The following is a 19605-nucleotide window of genomic DNA, read 5'->3' as shown; positions in this document are numbered from 1 at the left end:
AGACACTTCCAGGGCCAGAAATGAGAGGTATTAATTCATTCATTTATTCATTCGTTCAATAATGTATTATGTACCATGTGCCAGCTACTGGGCTACTCATTGGGTTTGTAATGGTGAATTAAATAGGCATAGTCTCTGCTCTCATGGAGAATATAATCTAGAAAAAACAGATATTAAGCAATTAATATATAAATAAAGATTAAATTACAAAGTGGGAAAAGGACTGTGAGAGAAACTTACATGGTTCCCTGAAAGCATACAACAGGAAGACCTAATTTAGACAGTGGAGTCTGGGAAACCCCTACTGCCACCTCCCCTGGCACTTCATGTTGTCCCATAGACATCTCTGTGGAGACCTACATTTCCATAGATGTTTGAAAACCACTGATCTCGTCTTATTCCCTGATGTCTTCACAGGGGAGAACTGAGGTTTAAAGAGGAGATATGACTTACTCAAAGTTGCCTATGTAGTTAGGGCAGAACCAGAACTAGCACAATAGCCTCCTGACTTCAGGCTAGGTCTCTTTCCTCTACATAATTCCGTCTTAGTGAAGACCCTGGTTCTGCTACCAAAGTTTGCAATGACCTCATCCTTCCCAGGTCATGGGCTCACTGGGGATTGTATCACTTTGGCTTAGTTTATATCACGCCATAGTTAACACACTGTATAGAACAGACAAGTCAAGATTTTGACAAACACTTGCCATTGATGTGAGGCATTTTTTAGAATATAGTTAATCTCATTTTTCTTGAGAGGTTCATCAGTCATTGTAGTAAAGAGTCGCAAGAGTGGGATGGACTTTCCTAAACCAAGGGCACATTGTCAGAATGTAAAGCACTTTGTAGAACAGACTAAACCCTTCCTTTGGCAGTGGACAGTTTTTTGGCAGTGAGCAGTTTAACCTCCATTCCCTTGATGAATTGTTTCTATCGATCGGTGTAGTCCTTAGCACACATGCCATCAGAAGTGGAAATGGTTGATTAGAAGATCTCCAAACCTGTTTATTTAGATGTGGTGAATGTGTAGGCAGCCCATCCTGTTTAGCCTGCTCTCAGCATTCATGGACGTGTTCCCATTTAACATCTGAGGCAGTGGGGTTAGTTAGGGGTGATGGATCTTCATCTATTTAGATGCCAATTTTTGTTGAAATGTAAGCTACTTGATCCATTTTTTTGAGTATGAGTATAAAATTAACTTTATAATTTTATAAAGCTATATATAATTTTTCTAATTTTAAAAAATTTTCTTAATTTTATTTTTCTTTTCTTTGGAGGTGGGGTAGACTGGTAGAATAGGAGAGTTTGATATTATTTCCTACACTACATTTAGCTTTCTGCAACTATATGATTTGAAACTAGAAAAATCAAGATGGGGGAAGAAACTATTGGAACCTTCCTTTAAGCTGATGGGTAGTGGAAAAGCCGGTGGGATAGTGTAGTCCTTAAGAGTAGAGACTCTGGGATCAATGACTGGGATTAAATTTGATTCTGGCATATACTGGCTGTGGGACCTTCAGCAAGCTCTTCTCTTTGCCTTAGGTTCCTCATTCATTAGGAGAGGATAATAGTAGTACCTACTCCACAGGACTCTGTGAGGTTTAGAAGAAGCAATGCTTATAAAGTCCTGACCCAATGGCTAGCACATGGTATGGGTTTGACAAGTATTCATCATTATTTTTAGGTAGGTATAATAATATTATAATTATTATTAAATATATAATCTCAACTTTTTTATAAAATGTCAAAAAAATACCAGAAGTTTCTTCAAGCAGTAGATTTCTTTGGGATATGAAAACAAGAATGATCTTTTCCTGCTCTTTGCAATGTTCAATACTTTCTTTCTTTCTTTCTTTCTTTTCTTTCCTTCCTTCCTTCCTTCCTTCCTTCCTTCCTTCCTTCCTTCCTTCCTTCCTCCTCCCTTCCTCCCTCCCTCCCTCCCTCCCTCCCTCCTTTCTTACTTTCTTTCTTTCTTTCTTTTTGGAGACAAATCTCGCTTTTTGCTCAGGATGGAGAGCAGTGGCGCGATCTCAACTCACTGCAACCTCCGCCTCCTAGGCTCAAGTAATCCTCTTTCCTCAACCTCCTGAGTAGCTGGGATTACAGGCATGTGCCACCACATCCAGTTAATTTTTGTATTTTTAGTAGAGACAGGGTTTCACTATGTTGGCCAGGCTGGTCTTGAACTTCCGACCTCAAGTGATCTGCCCGCCTTAGCCTCCCAAGTGTTGGGATTACAGGTGTGAGCCACCATGCCTCGGCTGTGGCCCCTTCTTAAAATGTGCTCTCAAACAGTAGGATGTAGATGAGATGAAAAAGATGCTGCACACATTATAGTTTCTGGGAACCCAGCTGACAACAAGTGTTTTTTTTTTTTTTTTCATTTTGTCCCAGGAGAGAGAAGTGATGTTATTTTATTCATTCAATCGCGGTTTTTGGAACGATTACTCTACAGATGTTGGCCACTGTGAGGGATGCAAAACTGAATTAGACGCAGAGTCTGCACTGAAGAAGTTCCAGGGATGGGAATCATGCTTCCCCCCATCTTTGTTTTTCTTTTTTGAGACAGAGTCTTGCTGTGTTGCCAGGCTGGAATGCAGTGGAGCGATCTTAGCTCACCGCAACCTCCATCTTCCAGGTTCAAGTGATTCTCGTGCCTCGGTCTCCCAAGTAGCTGGGATTACAGGCATGCACCACCACGCCTGGCTAATTTTTGTATTTTTAATAGAGATGGGGTTTCTCCGTGCTGATCGGGCTGGTCTCGAACTCCTGACCTCAAGTGATCTGCCTGTCTTGGCCTCCCAAAGTGTTGGGATTACAGTTGTGAGCCACGGCACCCGGTCTACAATGTTCTGATTATTATATTGGTTTTTCCATTGGTCCTCTAGAACAATTTGTCTTTTCACCCTGGAATTCTTTGTGGACCTTCTCTGTCCCACTCTGTGTCTTTGGGAGGCTGATCCCTATGGACTGCATCACCCAGGGCCCCTGGCCCTCAGGCTGCTAGTTGGGTACAGCCAGTGCCTCCGTCTGGCTGTGGTTGTGTCTTTTCACACAACAGCATCTGATTGGTGCTCCTCTCATCCTACCTTCTACCCCACTCCCTTTCAAGTGTAGGGGTGATAACAGCAGCCCAATGTTGTTAGTCCCTAAGTGCTTTAAAATCCCTTGTCCCTTCATGAAATAAACCCTTCATTAAAATTTCTTCAAAATTCAAGATGAGCGTGGCTTCTGTTTTCCGCTGGAACCCTAACTGATATAAGGAGCCTACATTATTTTTATAATTGGAAAAATTGTATTAAAACAACACAAAGTGCCACCTCCACCTTCCACCCCCCACCTCCCAAAGGGAAGTACTCTTCAGGGACTGGAGAGGCCCCTCAGCTTCCAGACTTGAGGGTGATTATTTTTGTTTCAGTTTTGAGCCTTCTCATGAAATTAGGCTTCAGGCTACAACACCTATTTCTTAGAAAAACACACTTTCTGCTGGAGAGAAATTCTAGAAAGCAGTCGCGGGCTATTGACAAACTATAATGCTGCAAAGGGATCTGGCCAAAAATGATTCAAGAGAAAAATCTCTGGGGGGAGAAGGTGACCTAGAAAGCAGCTCATCATCTGCAGTGCCAGCTGCGTGTCCAGTTGGGTAGTCACAGACAGAGCTCTGCTTGAGTCTGCATGTGCCTTGAGTGGAGACCTGCCTATGTGGCCACTGGAAACTCACCAGCCCCTGAGGCGTATGGGCTCAGCAACTGCCAGGCTCCCAGGGGATAAGTGATGCCATTTGTTCAGTCCAGGGGTGGGGATTGTGGGGATGGTGGTAGCTGGGGGGCAAGGGAAACTTGGCACATCACTGTGCACTGCTCCACTGTTAAATCTCCACTGGCAGGCTGACTTTTCCCCAGGAGGAAGTGTGGAGAGGAATCTCACAGTTGCGTGGCAATAAAGAGCTGCCTGGTGGGCCTCCATCTCCGCCAAGAAGCTTCATGGCTCCAGAGTTCCGGAGGGGTGTGTGACAGGGAAGAGGGAGGAATAAGCTGCTCTACTAAGTTGGTGACATAATCACCTTTGCAGAAACTTTCCAGTGGCAAGTGTGTTGAAGACAGTGAGCTTGGAGGAGCCACCATAGTGTGAGATGAAACTGAAGACAAGTGGTCGGGGTCTGAGAAGAGAGCTGTGAACCACAGTACTTACAAAAGAAAGGGATTTGAGGTGAGGCTCACTGAAAGAAGGTTGTTGGACAAAGTCAGTTAGAAAGTCTCCCCTCAACACTTTGGTCAGTGACAGGCCTTATTTTCTTTACACTGCAAAGTGAATTCTTATGTTGGTGAGCTTTGTTTACACCACTAACATCCAAGCTCCATAAACAAAGGAACTGTGTTTAGTCTGTTCATTGTTGCATACTCAGAGCCTTGTGCACTACCTGGTATATGATGAACGCTTAGTATTTGTTGACTGGTAAAGGAATGGATGCCTAAATATTAGTAAATTCCTGCACTGCTTGGCTAGGAACTCCACTATTATGGCAGGAACTGTGCTGATCTTATTTACTGCTGCATCTATGGTGACTAGAAAAATGCCTGGCACATAGTAGGAACTTCAGCAGTGCTTGTTGAATGATGGGTGAATGAATGAGTGAATGAATGAGTAAATGACATCTTAACTATATGCTCCCTGTGGGGAGAAATCACGTATAATACATCTTCACTGTGCTCACATTACCTAGCTGAAGGTTTTTTGAATAACAAACAAATAATACCTATTCCTCTGTTTTCGTTTTGCTTTTACACAGAATTTTTGCTTTCACAGTTGTTTCTCATCAAGAGTTTAGTTCAGCTCAACAACTAGCCAGGTACTGTGCACTGACAGTTAATAAGGTGTAATTTCTTTTTGCCCTCATGTTATCCATAGAGACAGGCATGCAAATAAATGTCATGTTGTCTAATGTGTTCAGTGAAAATAGTGTTCGCAGGCCACTGAAGTGTTACAGAGAATGTAAGTGGCTGGTCCTGTATGGGTGGGAGGTGGGGGCCAGTGAGGCATTGCCTGCATAAAGTTTTGAAGAATGTCTAAGGGTTTATTGGGCAGAGAAAAGGTTTGGAGGAAGGAAAGAACATGTCTAAAGACTGAGTTAATGGTGAAATTTCCACAGGACTCTTTCCTGCAGTGACTTTAGGTAGGAAGAGTTTTAGGTGGATTCCTCAGAGGTATTGTATCCAAAGGGCCAAAGACTCAGTTCTGTTGGTATCAGAGCCACTCAGGCCACAGGACTGAAGGTTTTGTTTAACTGTGGGCCTTACACTTAGGAGAAAGAGTCACCATACCATATGAAGGCCAATGAAAGTAACAGGGGATATTTTATAGCCTGGAACAAAATGACCTAAGGCAGGAGAAAGAGGAAGGTGATAGCAATTTCAAAGATTAGAAGAGCTGCTGTTCAGACTTCCTGGGTGCTCTTAGAGGTCAGAGCTAAAATCAGTGGAAAGTTATCAGAGAGCTTTTGCATATGACAGGAGCTGGCACAATGCGAGGCATATAATAGATAAACAGTAAATATTAGAGAAAGTTTTCTGAAATATGGTTCCTCTAACTTCTGATGCTAATCCTGATTCCACAATCTGGAGCAAAAGGATTGGCAGATGGTCCTGATATTGAGAAAGCCAGATAGACCCTGAGCCTGATTATTGGCCAGACTATAAATCATCTCAACGGTTGTTTATTTTTGGTTGGTTCTGAAATTTTTCCATACCGTGTGAAGTATTTGGAGAAGATTAGGAGTTTCTGTAGTGTGTTTGCTGTGCCCGCGGTGTGTTTATTTTATCTGTGACTCAGCCCACCTGATTTTAAAATGAAGGACACAAGACAGAAAGGTTAGAAACTCCCATTCAACAATGGAAAAGCTGCCCTACTGGGAGGTGCATCCCTTGTGTGTAGAGCTATTCACTCCAAGGCTGGAGATGCCCTCTAAGGGACCTGTTGGGGTAGAGCAGAATATGGGAGATGGGGCTAAATGACTGGCTTGCCATCATGAACAGGACACTTCCTTAGGCTTTAGGTGAGTCAGAGACCAATTCATGCATTTGTTTGTTAATTCAGAGACATTTTATCACCCAGGATTTGCTGGTGGTTACTGTATAGGCCCTTGCGCAACATTGCATGGGTTCAACTCCCTGCTCAGCCCCTACTTATTATGGGACCTTGCACAAATTTCTTAACCTCCTTGTATCTCAGTTTTCTCAACCATGAATTGAGGCAATAATGCCTCCTAAAGATACGCTGTAAGAATTAAGTCAATTCATGTACATAAAGTCATAAGAACATGGCTTGGCATGTAGGAACCACTTAGTATATATTATTATTACTCCATAAGCTCCATGGAGATGGGGATTTTTGTCTGCTTGTTTATGGTTACATCTCCACTGCCTAGAATATAGTCTGACACGTAATAGCTGTCACTAAATTGTTAATGAATAAATACATTAATTAACTGAGTACCCATTGCATATATGGGTACATCCTATGCTAGGAATATAGGGATGAACAAAACATTCTTGCTTACATGAGACTTACAGTCTGGTGGGAGGGATAGATATTAAAAACTTGACCATACGTTCTCAGCCTAGATCAACATTAGCATCACTTAGTAGCTCTTAAAAAATATGTATTCTTGGGCCTTCACCCTGCAAAGACTCAGATTTGATTGGTCTTAGAAGGGGCTCTGGCATGGATCCCCAGTGATTCTAATGTTCAGCTTGGTTTGAGAATTCCTGGTCTAAATATTTTGAAGGTTCCATGAAACATTTTCCCCATGAAACATCCAGTGATGGTCAAATTAAATTCGGGAAATATTTCATTATATATATTAGATGTGAAAGATTCTAAGAAGTTCTATAATAAAGAAATCTGTTTAAACTTAAAAATATGCTATATAAATAAACAGATGCTTGCAGCTGTAAATATTACTTTGAAGAAAAGGTGGAGGGCATAATAGCACTTATGATAGGCCTGGTCTATAGTAAATACTTAGAAAATGATTCTCTGAAGACATATACGTGGCCAACGAACATATGAAAAAAATCTCAACATCGCTGGGCATTAGAGAAATGCAAATCAAAACCACAATGAGATACCATCTCATGCCGGTTAGAATGGCAATTATTAAAAAGTCAGGAAACAACAGATGCTGGTGAGGATGTGGAGAAATAGGAACACTTTTACACTGTTGCTGGGACTGTACATTAGTTCAACCATTGTGGAAGACAGTGTGGCAATTCCTCAAGGATCTAGAACCAGAAATACTATTTGATCCAGCAATCCCATTACTGGGTATATACCCAAAAGATTATAAATCATTCTACTATAAAGATACATGCATACGTATGTTTACTGTAGTACTATTTACAATAGCAAAGACTTGGAACCAACCCAAATGCCCATCAATGATAGACTGGATAAAGAAAATGTGGTACGTATACACCATGGAATACTATGCAGCCATAATAAAGAATGAGATCATGTCCTTTGCAGGGACATAGATTAAGCTGGAAACCATCATTCTCAGCAAACTACCACAGGAACAGAAAACCAAACACCACTTGTTCTCATTCATAAGTGGGAGTGAACAATTAGAACACATGGACACAGGGAGGGGAACATCACACACTGGGGTCTGTCGGGGGTGGGGGGTAAGGGGAGGGAGAGCAATAGGACAAATACATAATGCATGTAGGGCTTAAAACCTAGATGATGGGCTGGTAGGTGCAGCAAACCACCATGGCACACATATACCTATGTAACAAACCTGCATATTCTGCACATGTACTCCAGAACTTAAAGTAAAATTTTTTTAAAAAATTAAAAAAAAAAAGAAAACACTTCTCTGAAGAAATGTCTTTTAAAAGACACCTGAACAATCAGTGGGCAAGTGAGTAGGAGAGGCAGTGTACCCAGCACAGGGACCATCGTGTGCAAAGGTCCTGTTGGGGGGGAACTTATTCAAGAGCAAAAAGAAGGCCAATGCTTGTGTAACATAGCAGGTGTGGAAAAGAAATGAAAAAGACATGGTTTCCGCCTTCAAGGAACTGATATCTCGGGAAAAAACTCACATATTCCAAAAACTTCTTAATACTCTGTGAGTCTATAATTTTCCAAATCTTATAGGAAGAATAAGAAATCAATGTCAAGAATAATCCTTCTCCAACTGACATAAAACCTCAGTTTTATATTTGTCTCTAGCTAACTTACACCATTTTTTGAAATACCAGATATACTTCCACAAGTGTTGACTTAAGCTAATGTTAGTCTGAGGTCATGTTTACTGAGCATACAGCCTGAATAAGAAGGAGAAGTGACTTGGAACTTGAATCAAGAGGCCAAACCAACATACTTGCTTACCTATCCCTTTTCTCTCTAAATCCTTTAAAAGGTAAACAAGGTATTTTAAAATGCATCCATTAGCTAGAAAACAAGAAAGGGAGCTATACACACCCTCTTCCCTCTCCCTCATCTCCTCTTGGCAACCACTAATCTGTTCCCTATTTCTATTATCACTTTAAAAGTGTTCCATGAATGGAATTGTGTAACATGTAGACTTCTGGGATTGCCTTTTTTACTTAGTAGAATTCTCAGAAGATTCATCCAGATTGTTGTATGTATAAATAGTTTGGTTTTTTAACTGCTGGGTTGCATTCCATGGTATGGATATACCACAGTTTAACCATTCACCAATTTAAGGACATCTGGATTATTTCCAATTTGGCTATTGGGCATAAAGTTGCTATAAACATTTGTGTACAGGTTTCTCTATAAATGTAAACTTTCATTTTTCTGGGATAAATGCCAAGTGGTAGGATGTATGGTAGTTGCATGTTTAGTTGTTTTTTCTTTTTTTCTCTTTTGTTTGTTTAAGAAATCGCCATTGTTTAAGAAATTGCCAAACAGTTTTCCAGAGGAGCTGTACCATTTTACACTCCCACAATGTATGAGCAATCTAGTTTCTCCAAACACTTGCCAGCATTTGCTACTGTCACTATGTTTAAACTCTTTGTTACTGTGATAGGCATGTATTGACAGTTCATTGCAGTTTTAATTTGCATTTCCCTAATGGCAACCCTAATGAGTTATTACTGTGTAGTGGAACAGGAGTAGAGAATACCCTGAGAGGGAAAATAGGTACTACTCTTGGGGAAATATGTAATACTCTGAAAGGAACATTTGAAAGGAAATGAGAATATGTTGATTGTAAATAATGTAGAAGAGAAAAAAGGTAATTAGAGATATGAAGAAAATACATGGAAAGGAAATATAATCATAGTACACTGCTTGACTTTGCAACATCAAAAATGTACACACTCGTAACGTATAAACATAGTTGACAATTAAAATAGAAATATAGCTATGTTGAGAGAATAAGGGAGTGCAGAGGAGTGCAGTATTATGAGAATTAAGGGCTTTTCTTTGGTAGCTATAATTGCATAGGTATTGACAAATCAAGAAATAGCTGACTGGGTGCAGTGACTCATTCCTGTAATCCCAGCACTTTGGGAGGCCAAGGTGAGTGCATCACTAGAGGTCAGAAGTTTGAGATCAGCCTGGCCAACATGGTGAAACCTTGTCTCATTAGCTGGGTGGTGGTAGCATGTACCTATAGTCTCAGCTACTCGGGAGTCTGAGGCATGAGAATCACTTGAACCCAGGAGGTAGAGGGGGCAGTGATGCACTGAGCCAGAATCATGCCACGGCACTCCAGCCTGGGTGGCAGAATGAGACTCCGTCTAAAAAAAAAAAAAAAGCCACAGAAGCTTATTAATTAAAGGTAACTGATAAAACTAAAAAAAGTTAAAAGTGGCTGACTCTGAGAAGAGAGTAGGAACAATGAAGTAAACCACTGCCTATTTTTCATAATAAGCTTTTCAGTACAAATCAAAAAAAATCTCCTATGTCACCTGGGACAAAACAATTAAATGTGTATATGAAAAAAGACAGACTCTTAGACTGAGCATATAGATTAACTATATACCCTTTACAAGAGACAAATGCATTGCAAATGTCCTAGAAAGGAGAACAACAGGGAGAGAAAAGACAGCACGCAATGGAAACATAGACGAAGCAATGTGAACTACAACTGAAATAGAAATCAAGTCAAACTGCATGAAGCAAGACAAATCAAGCAGCTTTTTCAGAGATCAAAGACCAAAGGGACAAATACTTTAAGGAAAAATCAGGGTACTTAAACAATACACACACACATTCATACTTTATAACCTAAAGAGTTTACACACTCTTTTCAAAGATCACATATGGCACATATACAACTGATTCAGTGGTTAGCCACAAGTAAGAATGTTAAATTCCCAAAAGGACTATAGTCCATATTTTTGGATTTTTAAAATATGTGCATAATAAAATTAGACATTAACAATAAAAATACACCAAATAAAATCTGGCCACTTGGAAATTTAAAGTGATTCCTTGAAAAACTCTTGTATTAACATGGAAGTGAAACAAATTACAAATTGTTTACAAATAAATGATACTTACAATACCACATTTTAAACTTTTTGGATATGGACAAAACAGCACTCAGGGGAACATTTATAGCCTTAAACCCATGGATTAGAAAACAGGAAAAATAAAGGAACAAGCAAATTAAGTTTCAAATAAAAGAAAAGCAAAACTAGGAAGGAAATAATAAAGTAAGCCCATAGAAAATAGCAGGAATTGGTAACATTAAAATCCAAAATTAATACAATAGAAAATAAGCAAAAAATTGGTTTTATGAATCAAAAAGCTCTTCAAACAAACCAACAAAATAGTCAAATGTTCAATAATTCTAAAAGAAAAGGCACAAAAGCACAAGCTTTTGAAATATTAAAGGGACTATAATCACAGTGATTTAAACATTATGTTCAACAACACTGTATCAGTAATTGTAATCCAGATGAACATGATGATTTCTAGGAAAAATATAGTAAAAATCACGATATAATTTAACATATCTTTCTTAAACAAAATAAAACAAAAACACTTTTACTAAGCTGGTAAGAAAATAAGATCTCTTTAATTTGATAAAGGGTATCCACCAGAAACCTACAGTAGAAGTCATACTTAATGGTAAAATATAATAAGAATTTTGCTAAAAGCAGATAAGAGAGACAGATACCAACTCTCACAGCTACTATTCACAATATAGTGGGAACTGAATTCACATTGATTCTTGTCAAAGAACTGAGATCAGAAAAAGAAAAAAAAAATTAGAGACAAACGCATCCTTCTTAAAGACAATATGCAAACGAACAAACAAAAAAAACTCATGAGATGCAAGACAATCTACTGATAAAAAGCTATTAGTAAGAGATTTTAGTGAAGCAGCCAATTAATGTTTTTTTAATTAGCAATACTCTTCTATTGTCCCACAACCAAATGTCCTGAAAAGAGAGTTCATTCATAACAGCCACAAAAACTGTAAAATATAGCTAGCATGAAACTCAATAGGAAATATAGAATATATATAAAGAAAATAATTAGACTGTTCTGAATATATACAATTCAACCTGATTAGGAAGACAGCTCATGGATGAGACTCTCCCCAAATTAATTTAGGAATATGATGTAAATCCAACAAATAAGATTTTTTAAAGTGAACTTGACAGGCCAATTCTAAAATTCATTTGTAAGAGACAATGTGTGTGAATAATAAAGACATTTTGCAAAAGATTGTAATGGTGAGGAACTTGCCTTACCAGATGTTAAAATATACTGTAAAATTATGGTATATATGATAGTAACACTGGTATAGACAGATCAATGGGACAGTGTGTGAATCCACAAACAGTCCCTTCAGCTTCTAGTTAACAATACTAGAAAAATATTCTCCAGATAAAAGAGAGACACATATAAGGATTGTAACATTATATAACAGAAAAAATTAAAATAACCAATATCCATCAATAGGAGAATGATCATACCTATCTGTGGAATAGGAATATTATACAACTGTAAGAAAAGTCAAACACATTTACATAGATGTGTAATTTATACTGTTGAACTGTAAAAATATCACTGAGTGGAAAAAACTCCAGTTGTAGGATTAGAAAAACAATATAGCATTTGTATTAGAGCACACAAACAAAACTATAAATCTTTGTACATATCCATGTGCATATATGTATCGAAAAAGAATTTGTAAGGACATACATCAAACTCACTACAGACTTTGAGGTATGAATATGATTGGAAGAAGGGCGAAGGACTTTGACCTTTTTTTTTTTCTCTTGAGATGGAGTCTCGCTCTGTTGCCCAGGCTGGAGTGCAGTGGCACGATCTCGGCTCACTGCAAGTTCCACCTCCCAGGTTCACGCCATTCTCCTATCTCAGCCTCCCAAGTAGCTGGGATTACAGGCGCCCACCACCACGCCCGGCTAATTTTTTGTATTTTTTAGTAGAGATGGGGTTTCACCGTGTTAGCCAGGATGGTGTCCATCTCCTGACTTCGTGATCCGCCCACCTCGGGCTTCCAAAGTGCTGGTATTACAGGTGTGAGCCACTGCGCCTGGCCTGACCTTTTATATGTATATATATTCCTATACAATATTGTTTGAGGGTTAACATTTTGTTAAATGATGAAAATGCAGAAAAGCTGTTCTTGACAATATACATTATTGGAGAAAGGTTTTGAGGTGGTTTACAAGATGGTTGGAGAATAAATTGGCTGGATCCTGACAAATCAGCAACTAGTGAATGAAAGTAGGATGAGTAAGGATGTAGAAGCCTTAGCAGCTTAGAAGAAGTGACTCTTGAGCAGTGTTGCCTTTCATTTTTCATCCTCTCATCCCCACCAGACTTGTTATTTTTCTCCATCATACATTTAGTCACTAACCCCACTTTCGTGTTTTCACCCCAACACAAAAAATGTTAATCCACTAAGTTTCATGTCCTCTAGACAACATTTCCTGCTCCTCCTCATTGCTCTCATCTGCAAACCTTTGGCCTCCTCCCCACCTCTCCTTCCCCAAAGAGGCTAAAGAAAGTTATAAATACTTTTGCTTTGTGGAATTGTATCACTTCAGTCTAGTAATGAAGGTAGCTACCTCATGCCTATGATCAGATTAGTCCTTCAATGAATTAAACATCGAAATAATTATATTCTTTAATGGAATGCATTTTTCTTGATAGGTAACTATCCACTCAACTACAAGGTGTACGAGGAAAAAAACAGAAAGCGTAAAAAGAATACATAACACAGCAATGGGCACCCATGCTTGTAAGGTCTGGGTTTTCTCCAGTCTTATAGAAAAGATGGTCCAAGTCATCAGGTTATGATCAAGTTCACATTATTATTATTATAAATGATCAACCCTGAGGGTTTTAATGTCCCAATGGTAGACTCTCCTTCCTAGAAGCTGAAATGCCCTCATACACCTCCCTGGAATTTTTTGGCTGCTTCTCCTGAGAAAGAAACTGAAGGTGGTAGTTGGCAGTGATATGGGCCTGGTCTCTGCAGAAGCAGATACACTATGAGCTCCTGAAGGGCCCTGGCAGTTTCTGCAAGGAGAGATGCTTTTTACTTTAAAAAAATGTCATCAAATGATGAGCAGTTAAACAATTTGCTATTACAAGTCTTTGTAGGAAGGAACTAGGGTGGTGGTTTCTAATCTTTTAGGGAAGGAGGTAGGAAAAGACGCGGGCAAGGGTACTACCCAGAACCCGGGTACTGCACACAGGCAATGCAGCAACTACTGCAGCATGTTGTAATTAGCAAACCCCAAGGTGTGGCCACTTCCAGGCCCAATTAAGAAAAAAAAAAATAATAACTAGAAAATGTTACATCTTGTGGATGGAAAAGAGGTATTGCACTGCACCTCTTTCAGGATGCCTTCCTAACCATCCCCCGACCCTGCAAGGAGCAGTAAAATCACTTTTGCAAATGTTTTCTGCCACAGGCCTGTAGAGAAATGACATAATCTGCAAATGAGAGGTTCAGGCAGGTGACCCAAGGCAGTGAGGAGAAAATGTGAAACAAAGTTCTGGCAATTGTCCAAAGCATCAAAGCATCTGAAACAACTATAGGTTTTCCTCTGTCAGCCATAAAAATGGGTGAGATGAGACCAAAAGATGCAAACCTCCTTTGACTCCAAGGAGAAAACACCTAGAAACAGACAGTAGCTCTCCTAGCCTTGTTTTACTGCATTCAGGGGGAAATTCAGAAAAAATCACGTGGGTCTCACTGAAAACTGTTTCCTAGGTTTGATGTGGAAATTGATGCCTTTAATCTCCAAGCTGTGATGGCAGTTGGCCTGGTGCATGTCCCCATGGTGTGAAGAAAGCTTAAAAAGAGATGCTCTTAAAAAGATGTCTACATATCAGCAAACTCTTATAAAACAATATGTTGATGCATTGAGTGTAAACAAATGAGAAACAGAAGGATTTAGATTTCCTTTCAAATACACCCTAGGTTAAGCATGAAGGAGGAAAACATTGAGTTGTCAAAACAGGCTTGAGGTTTTGCTGAACCCAGAAATTCTGGAGAATAGTCTGAGATGTTTTTGCCAAACCCTGAATACCGCAGGGGTAAACTTTCCCTCTAACCAATTAGATAATTGTCATTTCATTCTGTAGATTTCTCAATTGTTTCTTCTTTTTCTTTTCTTTCTTTTTTGCAAATAAAATGATTATCCTGTCTCAGGGTAATTTTGCTAATATTTTCATAATTAAATAATTATTTCAACCCCTGAATTAAAAACTGCACTGCTGTCCCTGTGGATACAGTAGGCTACCAGCTGTTTTAAATAACTCTTGAGAGTGGTCAGGTTAAGGACTCAATTTATGACCTTATAAATTAACACAAGGAAACCTACTCCATAATGCAACAGACAATTCAATTTATAATGCTTAATTAATCCCCTCCAGTCTCTAACAGAACCCACTTGTGACCTTTCATTTCAACCTCACCCAAATGCAAGTCTCCTGAGATGAGAAGTGTTAATATGTGAATGTGGATAGAATTTGCCAGCATTATGGGTAAGTATTAAATTGCCGACAGTGTGGACACACTGGTTCCTGATAGCTCACTCATCAAAGTAAGAAGGAAATGTCAAGGTGGGCAGCACTGATGAAATTCTTCATTGATATCCTGAGCTGGAGAGAGGTAGAAAGAAAAGAAAATACCCATATCTAACATTGTCTACAAACACTTGCTCTGAATTTCAGTCGTGGCAGAACAGACAACCGAGAGAAGGTATCAGAGCTGTTTCAAAGGATGGCTGTGGGGGGCCATCCTGGGTGGTTTCATTTATCTGCTGTCCTTATTACCCTAAGGCTGGTTTCTCTTAGACTGATACAGAAAATCCAGGGATAATCAATTCAATGCTGCCTTATCTAAGGTATTACAAACACAGTGGCGTTATCTGGAAAATTCTAAGTACCCAAGAAAGCTACAGGGTGTGGGCAGAGTAAAGTTTGCAGAGACATATGAAGTTCCCCCGAGGGACAGTCCTGAGAAGGAGAAAGGAAGGCATGTGCACTACTTGGACATGTTTGTGGGCAGAGAGAGCCATAGTGACCTGAATGCAAAGAAAGTCCACACTGTAGCCTGGAACCCTGGAATATGTGTGGAGAGTTTTATCAGCTTTTAGGGCTGTTCAATGTAGTTCCATATGTCCTTGTGAATCCGGAAAATAGCTTTCCTCTTTTGTTCCTCGTATTCAAGAGTCAGCATAACGTGATGATTCTGGCTCTGTTGTAAGCATTTAGGCAAATTCCTTAACTTCTCATTGCCTCTGTTTTTCCATCTGCAAAGTTGGAATCATAACAATACTTGTCTCATGAGATCATTGTGAGGATTAAATAGAGTTAAAACTTTAAACGGCTTTAAATGGTGCCTGGTGCATAGTAGGTGCTATGTAAGCATTAGATGTTATCATCACAATACTTCTGCAGTACCTTTTCCTCTGGGCTTTCCCTTTCTTTTCCCAGTGCTGCCATCGTAGCCAGGTCAGGCTGTCATGACTTCCTCTTGAATAGGTTCATAATTCATTCCTTATTCTAAATCTATATTTCTCTCAATAAATCATACACAGTATTACCACTCCAATCTTTCAAAAGTCTACCTCTGATCCTGTCCCTACCTGATTCAATGGCTCTGCAGAATTCATCACATAAAGTCTAAACTCCCTAGCCTTAATTTCAAGCCTCATTCCATCCTTATCTGTTGATCCTAGTTTCCTTCTTTAATCTTAACATCTTACTGCACCTTCTCATGACCCTATGCTCATTTGGAGCCATGCTATTTTCTATTCCCTCTACTTATTCCCTTAGTTTGCTCTACCTGTTCTCGTATGTTCTTGTTTTTATACCTGTGTTCATTGTCCTTTCCATTTGGAGTTTACTTTCCCCCCAGTATCTTCCAGTCCAAAGCCTATTTACCCTTCATAAACAGGCCTGAATGCCACCTCCACTGCAGGGGACCCTTACTGATCCCACCATTTTATCTTCCATTTGTTCTTTCCTGACCTCTAATGTACTTTATCGGCATTTCTGAAAAACCTCAACCCTGTTACCTGGCTTTAGTTCTTATTTTTTTTTTTACCCCTATTTAGTATGTTCCATATCACAGCCCCTCAGATCCTTGGATCAAGTCTGATTCTTCAGTGTTTCCTACTCAGACCTGTCCCCAGCCCTACGCTATGCATAGAGCAGGACCTCTGCAGACAAGAATGAAACAGTAATTGAGGGGCTTGAAATGACAGCCTGGTCTTGTGGTTCTTCCTTTCTGTGACATTCTCAGTCACTTGATTGTTCCTTTACATGAGCGCCTATGGAAATATTTCAACTCCAAAAGTCAATGGGATAAACACATTCCTATCAGCAGGAAAAACACACACAAAAAATGCACAATTGATTCTCAAACAGCAGATGCTTTTTTAAAAAGGAGTGATGAAAAAAATGCCTTGGGTCCAGTACCTTTATACCTGGTAACTACAGCTGCATTGACGCTAAGAGGTTCTTGGAAGCTGACAGTGAGTGATGTACTGCTGGTTACCATGAGACAGACATTGGTTGGCATCTCAGGGGCTCCTGGGACAGAAGGAAAAACACAAGGATCTAAACATAGCAAATCCTTTTCAAACAATCTTCCTCCCTCTTCAAAGGATACCCTGAAATACACACTATGGAAACATTTGTTTGTAGAGCCTAATAGCTTTTGAACATTTTCATTAGATGTCTCAATGGCTTTTATTTGTTGCCATTGGGGTCTTATTTGAGCAATAGAACATTTTCTGAAAAGGTAAATAATACCAGTTAAGCCTTCCTAAAGCATCCTGCAAACATGATAGGAGATTGGGCTGGATCAGTGAAGAGAAGGGCAGGAAGTGATAGCAGGATCCTACATTGTCTGTGGACACCCTTATGTTTTATAAAGTACATCGTTTCACTGGAGGCTTTTTGCAGCCCTGCTAGGTAGGAAGGGCAAGTAACAGCACACTCACTTTTGGTGTGAGGAAACTGCAGCCCCAAGTGGCCAAATTCCTTGTTCAAGAACACAGTGAAGACAAACAGCCAGGATGAAAGCCCCTGGCTTCAGATGCCTACTTCTGGGCTCTTTCCAGTATTGATAGAATTCTAACTCACCTTGCTCTCAGGCTTTCTCCTATTACAAATGAGCAGTATTTTCTGAGAAAAAAATTTATGGGTGGATGTCATGTCCGCTAACCTCAGGTTTTAAAGGACTCCTGACGGCTTTTGGTATTGCTTAACACGTAGAAGGTGTTTTATAATTTAGAAAATTACAAAAATTGACCTCAAGTCTGAAAATATGTCTGTTTCCAGTATTACTCTGTCCTAAATGAGGAACAATAGCAAATGCATTTATTAAAACAAGTGCTGAATCTCTTTAAACAAACCCATGCACCCTCCAGCCTTGCTGGAGAGTATTGATGCTGAAATCAAACTTTCATTAATGTTGCTAAGTTATTTGCTCCAAGAGAAAGGATTAGGCCTAGATTTGGTACTTAGTGTACAGTAGTACTTAAGAAAACATCATCACTGTCTTTGGTCTTTGTCTACATCACAACAAAGGTTCCTACAGCAGAGGCAGAGAATTTTCAAACTAATGAAATTTCCCTTATAGTTAAAATTTCAAGCCTAATTTTTTGTTGTTGTTTAGATAAGATCTCCTTCTAGAATGAGAGCTTAACATTTCACAAGTGTTTGAATTTTATATTTTGCTTTTATATCAGGAGCTACACTCAGCATTACTTTTCAGTGCTAATGAGTATTATCCAAAAAGAAGGCTTTTCTTAAACTAACAAAAAGAATTGGTAAAGAGAATGGAAGTGCAGACAAAAGCATAATTCTTGAGTTGACTGACTGTTCTTTTCGGTTGCCTGTGTTAACTGAAGTTCACTTTATAGCTCTATATAAAAAATGCAGTGGAGAGTTGAAAACAACTTAAACTTGAGCTTGAAGCAGAAACTGGACAAACAGGCAAACAAATATTTTTCCACCTCCCTATCCCAAAATATAGCCACCTAAGGCATCAGACCATCCAGGTCATTAGGCATTAGGGCATAGCGGGTGGAAAGTGCTAGATGAGTGTGACATGGTGGAGAGAGGCCAGAGGCATGAAGCCTCATGGCTGTGGTCAGAGCACCCATCAGGAGCCAGAAACTCAAGCAAGACAAAAGACCCTTTGACAGCCTCTCAGAGCCCTTGCTCCACACAGGCTGACAACGGCCATCCATGACCCTGTAGAGCTGAAAAAAAAAAAATCATTAAAAGAAGGCCTGGCTGTCTCAAACTGAAGCTCAGTCTAGTGAAATGTAGACGTTTTCTGCTTATACTCACTCGCATGCTCAAAGCCTGTTTTCATGCGTCTGTAGAGCCGATATCTCCACTCCCAAGCTTTCAGCTGTTTCTCTTTCTCTGTGTTGTCCAGAGTGAATCCTTCATTCTCCACCTGGGCAGACAGTTCACTCACCCTCTCCTGGGCTTCCTGGACCAGTGTGTTGAGGTGCATTGCTCGGCTTTCCAGGCTGACAACTAAAGGGAAAGAAATGGGATTACTTCTTTCTTTCTGGGGAAATGCTGCTTCATTGGAAGGATATATCCCAGAGTCTACTATGATTTGAAAAAAAAAAAAAAATGCCTGGGAAAAGTGGGATCTGTGTTTGTTATCAAGTATCTTACTATGATAAGATCTAATTAGTGACACTTGCAATCAGATTAAGTGGTAAATTCATCACATTAATATATTCCCATTGCTCTCTGGCCCTCCTGTAACACGCACTTCAATTAGCTGCTTAACTCGGCTAATTAGAATTCCACCATCAAGTACCCAAAAGGACCACTTCTCATCCAGAGAGTACACATTTGTTGCCATGACCTCCGGAAGGACAAACACGTAGGGACAAAACTCTGTACGGCCAGGAAGACCCTAGGAAAAGTCATCCATGAGGCAAGTTGCATTCTGATGAAGTTCTGTTTTGTTTTTGGTAGAACCTGATTCAGATTTTCTGCCTTTAACACATTCTTCCCAGCTTATAGACATTTTTGTATGTGTATCTTAGAGGCACAGTTTTATTATTGTTAATCAGTGCATTTATTGCTTACAAA

At 39.6% G+C, this 19605-nt stretch overlaps 1 protein-coding gene across 2 annotated transcripts in view; it reads right to left on the bottom strand.

Moving 5' to 3' along the window:
• ANKFN1 (ankyrin repeat and fibronectin type III domain containing 1) overlaps nt 1–19605 on the bottom strand; it is a 365709-nt gene that overhangs the window by 119240 nt on the left and 226864 nt on the right. For both annotated transcript variants that reach the window (XM_033183583.1, XM_033183581.1), the window contains 2 exons: nt 18838–19032; nt 16954–17067 (listed from right to left, as the gene is read on the bottom strand). In XM_033183583.1, coding sequence (XP_033039474.1) covers nt 16954–17067; nt 18838–19032 — 309 coding nt within the window. The remainder of the gene's footprint in view (nt 1–16953; nt 17068–18837; nt 19033–19605) is intronic.

Source organism: Trachypithecus francoisi, unplaced genomic scaffold, assembly GCF_009764315.1.
Source record: "Trachypithecus francoisi isolate TF-2019V2 unplaced genomic scaffold, Tfra_2.0 Lachesis_group20, whole genome shotgun sequence".
Taxonomy (NCBI): Eukaryota; Metazoa; Chordata; class Mammalia; order Primates; family Cercopithecidae; genus Trachypithecus; species Trachypithecus francoisi.
This window is presented reverse-complemented; position numbering and strand designations above follow the sequence as displayed.